This window comes from Chaetura pelagica, unplaced genomic scaffold, assembly GCF_000747805.2.
Source record: "Chaetura pelagica isolate M959 unplaced genomic scaffold, ChaPel_1.0 scaffold72, whole genome shotgun sequence".
In the NCBI taxonomy this organism is placed as follows: domain Eukaryota; kingdom Metazoa; phylum Chordata; class Aves; order Apodiformes; family Apodidae; genus Chaetura; species Chaetura pelagica.
In genome coordinates, this window is record NW_009952560.1 from 1115734 (window position 1) to 1116546 (window position 813).

General features: G+C 49.9%; 1 protein-coding gene across 1 annotated transcript in view; it reads right to left on the bottom strand.

Moving 5' to 3' along the window:
- Nucleotides 1–489, bottom strand: part of LHX1 (LIM homeobox 1) — a 3891-nt gene extending 3402 nt beyond the window's left edge. The window contains exon 1 of the mRNA XM_010009046.1: nucleotides 317–489. Within this exon, the coding sequence (XP_010007348.1) occupies nucleotides 317–486 (170 nt within the window). The 5' untranslated portion in view covers nucleotides 487–489. The remainder of the gene's footprint in view (nucleotides 1–316) is intronic.
- Nucleotides 490–813: the final 324 nt, after the last annotated feature.

The following is an 813-nucleotide window of genomic DNA, read 5'->3' on the forward strand; positions in this document are numbered from 1 at the left end:
ACTTGGGGAACTTGAGCTGGGCCGGTGCCCGCGGAGAGCGGCCGGGCCTCGCCATGCGGGCCCCGACGGGGCACCCGGGGGCCCTTTCCCCAGGCCTGACCCCCGCCCGCCCCGGGAGATCACCTGGAGGAATAACAACTGGTTCGGGGGTGTTGGCGTGTGCACGGAGAGGGGAAACAGGAAGGAAGAGTCGTTTGTAGGTCACATTGAACAAGGGGGAGAAACCAAAACAAAACAAAAAATGAAATAAAATAAAAAAGGGAGATGAAAAATGGATGCAAAGGGGCAACGGCTCCGGGCAGTACCCGGTACTTACCGAAAGAAGTCGTTTTTGCAGTAAAGCTTGCCTTCTCGCGAAAAGCATTTCTCTGTCAAATTGCATTTACATTCACAGCACTGAACACACTTCACATGCCAAGCCCTGTCCAGTACATTCAACAAAAACCGGTCCAAGATTGGCCTTTTGCAGCCTGCACAGTGAACCATTGTCTTTGGTTATTTCTGAGAGCGGGGGGTAGTGGTTTCCCAGGTGTCGAGCAAACAAAAATAAATTAAAAATAAAAATAAAAAAATAAAAAGACGACAACACCGGCGTAGGTTTAAATTTTTTGTGTGTGTGTGTGTGTTTGTTTTAAAAGCCTTGGAGAAGTGAAGGAGATGAAAAAAAGTAAGGGTGGAAGAAAAATATCTTCGTTGGAGTGTCCTAGGAGGGATACACAGGAGAAGCCACCCACTGCCCGAGGAGACCAGCGCGTCCACACCACTGCAGAATCCCGGCCGCGACCAACCACGACAGCAACAACAACAACACAA